The 6,000-nt window shown below is 35.2% G+C and overlaps 1 protein-coding gene across 1 annotated transcript in view; it reads left to right on the top strand.

The window, feature by feature from the left end:
* The window catches only part of LRRC56 (leucine rich repeat containing 56), a 33,994-nt gene that overhangs the window by 4,143 nt on the left and 23,851 nt on the right, over positions 1-6,000 (top strand). The window contains 1 exon segment of the mRNA XM_029284241.1: positions 2,894-2,981. Coding sequence (XP_029140074.1) covers positions 2,894-2,981 — 88 coding nt within the window.

Genomic DNA, 6,000 nt, shown 5'->3' with positions numbered 1-6,000 from the left:
ACTCTGTGCTGACAATATAAATCCTTGATAGGATGCTCTCTAGGTAAAATATATTTGTCATGCTAATGTTCACAAAAGCATTATACACTTTTCCTGCTTCATTCTGAAAGAGTTTGATGACAACATTATCTGGACATTCCCATACCCAGTTGCCAATTCCAGGGATGAAGTGAGATTGTATGTATTGATTTGTGTTTTTAATTAATCTGTATGCTATCTTAGACACAAAGGGAACTCTAGGTATGTATTATGTACTAGAATTAAAACATAAGAATAAACACTGGAAATTAATAGCAAATTGGGGAAGAACAAAACAAACTGAACAACAGTTAGACACAAATTCAATTTAATAGCAAGAAATAGATCATAATCAATCCTGCTCCACAAAGTCTGTTGGAAAAGACAAATGTTTAAAGATTTTGCAAAATTAGCGAGTTTTAGAGGCATGCTGTTCCATAGGGCAGATACAGCCAGATACAGCAAGAAGGCATTGCTTTATAGATGAGATTTGGAGAAAGCCAACAGTGCCAGATAGAAAGAATAAGAAAGGGGTAGTCTCATAAATATTTGGATCCTAAGCTATGATGGATTTTAGAGGTGATAATATATTGTATTTATTTATTTATTAAATGTATATGCCACCCATCTCGCCTAGAGTCTCAGAGGTGCTTTTTTTCAGGAGGCAACTGGACTTTCTTGTTTTTTTTTTTCTTTGAAGATGTTTCGCTTCTCATCCAAGAAGCTTCTTCAGTTCTGACTGAATGGTGGGGAATGGAAGGATTTATATTCCTTGCAGAACAGCTGGTCATTTGCCTTCTTTTAGAGAGTCATTCAGGCCATTTAGAAGTGATGAGTGCAAATATGTGTGGAACCTTCTTGGCTCCAGGATTTCTGCCCTGTTCCTGTAGTCCCTTGCTGATTTGCATTGAATGTTTTTTTGTGGCTACTGCTAAAACTCCGAACATGTCTTACATAAGTGTCTATGATATCTAATGCTGAGATAGTACATTTCTTAACGTATAACACAAAGCAAAGTTTAAATTTGCCTGAGGAATAGCAAAACTAGACATCTTAACTTTGCAGATTGTCTTATTATTGCCTTAACTATGTAACAGTAAAAAAAAAATATCCCAATTTCCAATGATTACCCATCCATTCTAGAAGGTTGTTTTTCTATCATGGCTTGACATTATAAAAACTGGCTTACATGACAATGCAAAATAGAGTTATCTGACAGTAGGACTTACTTTTCAGGAAATATCCTCATTATGCTTTCAACGCAGATGTATAAAAATAGTTTATTCGTTGTTGTATAGCGTATGAATGATTTGGGGTAGATTAATTACTTATTTGGTTATGTAAATATTTGGACAGAGTGTGTAAGAATGTTTCAAACAATTGCAAGAAACTGAGATGTGTTTTCCTGGGGAAAAAAAAAACCTATGCAAATAAGTATGATACAAATTAACTTATTCACCCCAGGATTCTTATTCTACACAACTGTTTAGGCTCTATTATTTAATATTAAGAAAAAATAAATCTAACATATATTATGAGGTCTGAACATTGCAATTAAAGAAAATAAAATCATTGATGTCTGGAGAAAAAATATTTTTATTGGCATGTTGGAAATGTTGAGCAACAGGCAATATAATTGCAATGCATTTGTAATGTACACTTCTTTTTAGAGCAATCACCTGGAAGATAAATATCATACAACTTTGAAACTGTCAAACTTTACTGAAGTAGAAAATTTCATGGCCTGCATATCTGGTTAGAAAAAGAATTAGCAATTCAAAAAAGCATATAACTTGAAAATTGTGCTGTAAGTTCTAGCACAGTGGTCCCAACCTTTCTGGCTTGGCTGACCAGTGGGGGGGAGGGGATTGTTCTGTGCGAGCAGCAGGCATGTGTGAGTGGCAGGCATATGTGCAAGCAGAGGCACACGTGCTCATGCACACGGTTCCATTTACATGAGTGGCAGGCATGTGCGCTCACACCTCATGCAAATGGAGCTTTGCATGCGAGTGCAAGTGCCTGCCACTCGTGCAAGTGGAGTTGCACATGCACTCGCCCGCTGCTTGCATGGCCCGGTTCTGAACAGGCCACAGGCCAGTAGTGGGCCATGGCCCAAGGGTTGGGAACCACTGTTCTAGCATCTACTTGGAGATAAAATATTAACATTTTTTTAAAAAGTTGTTGCTAAACAGTTGTGAGGTTATTACATTCTAAGGACTCAGCAGTGTGATTTGTATGTTTCATATATTTTATTATTTATTTGCTTTGTATATAGGTTTGCTATTGGAATTTTAGCATAATGTATGTATATGTGTATAAATATTCCTTTTAGGTATGTACATAAATAATGGGGGAAAGAAAGAGCTGAAAGTTTCTTTCTCTACCCAACTTGCTTCAATATTATTTTTTGTCTCCTATTAGCAGTGATTATAATTAAAGAAGTAGCTCTTATTTCTTTAGCAGAGTCATTCAGTAAATAAATGTTATTGCCTGTTTTTAAGAACATTTTCTCAAGTTTGATCAAATCAAATTAAGCTTTCTCATTATTGGAGTAACCATGGAAGAATGTGTTTACAGGTGAAATAGTAGCATTTTCTTTGTCAAGTTTTTAAATTTGTACTTGTTTTGTTACTAATTTTATTCTGTATTTTTAAATTTTCATATTGCTAGGAAATCTAGCTTTTATCCAAGCAGCATGACTTTATTTAATAACATTACATAGTTATACCTGCCTTCTTGTGTTAAAAAGGTTAATGCCAGAATTAGAATTCAAAACTAATGTTTGATTTCCTAAATTTTAGGATCAGAGTTATTTCTTGAAGTACTGTGATTGTGGACCCAAAGTATATATTTATCTTTTTGTTTATTATTGCAGAAAGCATTGACAGGACTAGATGATCTGCGGCAAGTGAAGGCTCTTGAGATGCATGTAAACACCAGAGAGAATAGCCTGGGAAATTTTGGTGAGAAAATTTTATTCAGTCTCAGATTATTCAAACCTTTCATTCAATGAGCCTAAAGCACATATCCCAATATTAAAAGCATTAGAGCTCCCCAAATGGAGCAATTTATTTTAATGTTGTTGAAATAGTACTGCATTTAAAGCAAGTTTTTTTAAAAAAGTATTCCCTTAAAAATAACATTGGGAAACTCATCCGTCATTTTCTCTCAGCCCAACTTACCTCACAGGTTGGTGGTTGTGGGGAAAATAGGAGGAGGAAGCATATTAGGTGTGCTTGTCACCTTGAGTTATTATAAAAATAATAAAGTTGGGTTATAAATAAATAAAACTAACATGTGAATGAACCAATAGTTGTATTTAATATTGCCTTTGGAAAATTCACTAAATTGATTTTATGTCTGAAGTTGTCTTATCTGGGTAAAAAAACCATAATGATAGAAAGTGATCATTTCTAGAAATAAAAAAAAACAATAGGGGAAAATATATGAAATTTGTCTTATAAATTCATTTTTTTTAGACTGACTCAATGGAACATTTCTCCCTAGTATTGGTTATGTCCTAGAAAAGGCTCATATAATCCTTTTATAAGTGTAATTACAATGACAATAATAAAAAAATACTTGTAGAAAAGCATGATCCACCGCAGTTCTGTGAAAAAACATTTTCCCTTCAGATTTTCTGAATTGTTACATTTTTGTAAAAATGTTTCAGAGTTCCATTTTAAAGACCTTTTTAAACTAAATTGTATAACAAAAATGATACAATATAGAGCTTTTAGTTACCACTTGGGGTTTTTTTGTATTTTTTTGTAATTTATGTATTTTATTTTATGCAATATCATAACAATCACTCTCTACACAAACTTGCTGGTCCAGAATTTTCTTCACTATGAAGTGGTCAGGAGCAAATGGATTTCAACCAATGATGGATATTAATTGTTGCATTTGCTATTTCCACTTTTTGGATTTCTTGTGTGAGATCATTTTACTTAGCCCAGCATATGTGAACTCATGATTGCCCTCAAGACTTGTACCTATTCTAATCTTTCTGAATGTTAATATTCACAAATGATAATACAAGTAGCAGCATATATTTTAATGAACCAGTTTTTGAGCCATTCATCTATTTTTGCAAACTAGCTGATTCACAATCAATCTGGTCAACCACCTGGTGTACCTCTGCAGATCATCTGTGCTCTGTGGACTACAGATTGAGAGTTACTGTTTTAAGATAAACTGTCTGTAATGATATTTTTATTTTAATTGTAAATTGTTTGATTTGTTATATGTGACCCATAGTTTACTATATATTGAAACAATATAATCTACTAAAAGCAAAATATTTAAAAATGGATCAAAAGTACATTAAACATCTTTACCTAGTTCTTTTCGGTTACAAAGGTAATTTGAGGAGTTGCTAAGGATGCCTTAATCTGCAAAATGGTTGCTTATTTGATATTAAAAGTCCACTGAGCCACAAGTATAGGGCAAATAGGACTTATCAGACGAGTTCCACAGGTAAATTTCTTCATGTCTGAGGGAGAATTTGAAATACTGTCTGTCCGTATAGGTTTGTCAGTGAGTGGACTGAAGTGGGTCTGTCCTTTTACATACTGAATTGCTAGGGGCGTATCCCGAAAGGCTTACTGATTTGTTGATTGTGTATACTTGAATGATTGCTTCTTACAGAGGAAACAAAGACTTTATCAGCAATTCTATTATTTATATAAACTAGCTGGTATCAAGAAAGCAAGCAGATATTGAAAATATACTGGAATTCTTGGCAAGAAAAGTCCTCTATAAAATAAGCCAGAAGTGAGCATTAACATTAGATATACACCATCTGTCAGATTATTGATTTGACTAGCTGTTCCTGTCCATACTTGTAGGTAGATTATAAGATTTCTGACAGATAGAAAGCAACGGGTGAAGCTAGAGAAAATCACATCAAATACCCAAACAATTAGTACAAGCGCCACTCAGCATTGTGTATGCACTCTCCATTACTCTTTTCTCTCTATACCAATGACTGTATCTATAAGGATCCATCTGTTAAAGTATTAAAGTTTGCAGATGATACAACAGTCATTGGTCTCATTCAAGATGGTGATGAGTGTGCATATAGATGTCCTGTGGGGCAGCCGGAACAATCTGAAGCTGAACATGCTTAAAACTGTAGAGATGAGAGAGGAGCTCTTCTATTTTACCACCTCTTATTATTATGCAACAGCACACTATCAACAGTAGAGTCCTTCAAATTTTTGGATTCTATAATCTCCCAGGATTCAAAATGGACACCTAACATTAGAACCATCATTAAAAAGGCACAACAAAGAATGTTCTTGCTGCATCAACTCAACTCAAAGCTTAGACTGTCCCAGGAGCTGTTAATACAGTTCTACAGAGGAAGTGTTGAGTCTGTTGTTCTGTAAGTGTCTGGTTTGGTACAGCAACCATACAGGACAGGTACAGACTTCAACAGATCATTAGGACTGCAGAAAAAAATAATTGCAACTAGCCTGCCTTCTATTGAGGAACTGTATATTGCACAGGTCAGAAGGAGGGCTGAGAAAATAGCTACAGTCCCTCACTCACTTCCTGGACATAAACTGTTTCAACTCCTCCCCTCAGGACACCACTACAGGGCATTGCATGCCAAAACAACTAGACACAGAGACAGTTTTTTTCTCTCATGCCATCACTCTACTGAACACTTAATTCCCACAGTACTGTCTTATGTATAAGTATATTTACCCATGTAGTATGGCTGTATTATTCAAGTACTTTGGCCACCTAATGAGAAGGAAGGACTCACTGGAGAAGAGCCTAATGCTGGGAAAGATTGAGGGCAATAGAAAAAGGGGACGACAGAGAATGAGGTGGCTGGATGGAGTCACTGAAGCAGTAGGCATGAGCTTAAATGGACTCCAGAAGATGGTAGAGGACAGGAAGGCCTGGAGGAACGTTGTCCATGGGGTCGCAATGAGTCGGACACGACTTTGCAACTAACAACAAATGGCT

Source organism: Protobothrops mucrosquamatus, unplaced genomic scaffold, assembly GCF_001527695.2.
Source record: "Protobothrops mucrosquamatus isolate PMUCROS unplaced genomic scaffold, P.Mucros_1.0 scaffold457, whole genome shotgun sequence".
Lineage (NCBI taxonomy): Eukaryota > Metazoa > Chordata > Lepidosauria > Squamata > Viperidae > Protobothrops > Protobothrops mucrosquamatus.
The sequence above is the reverse complement of the archived record's forward strand: the minus strand, read 5'-3'. Positions and strand labels throughout refer to the sequence as shown.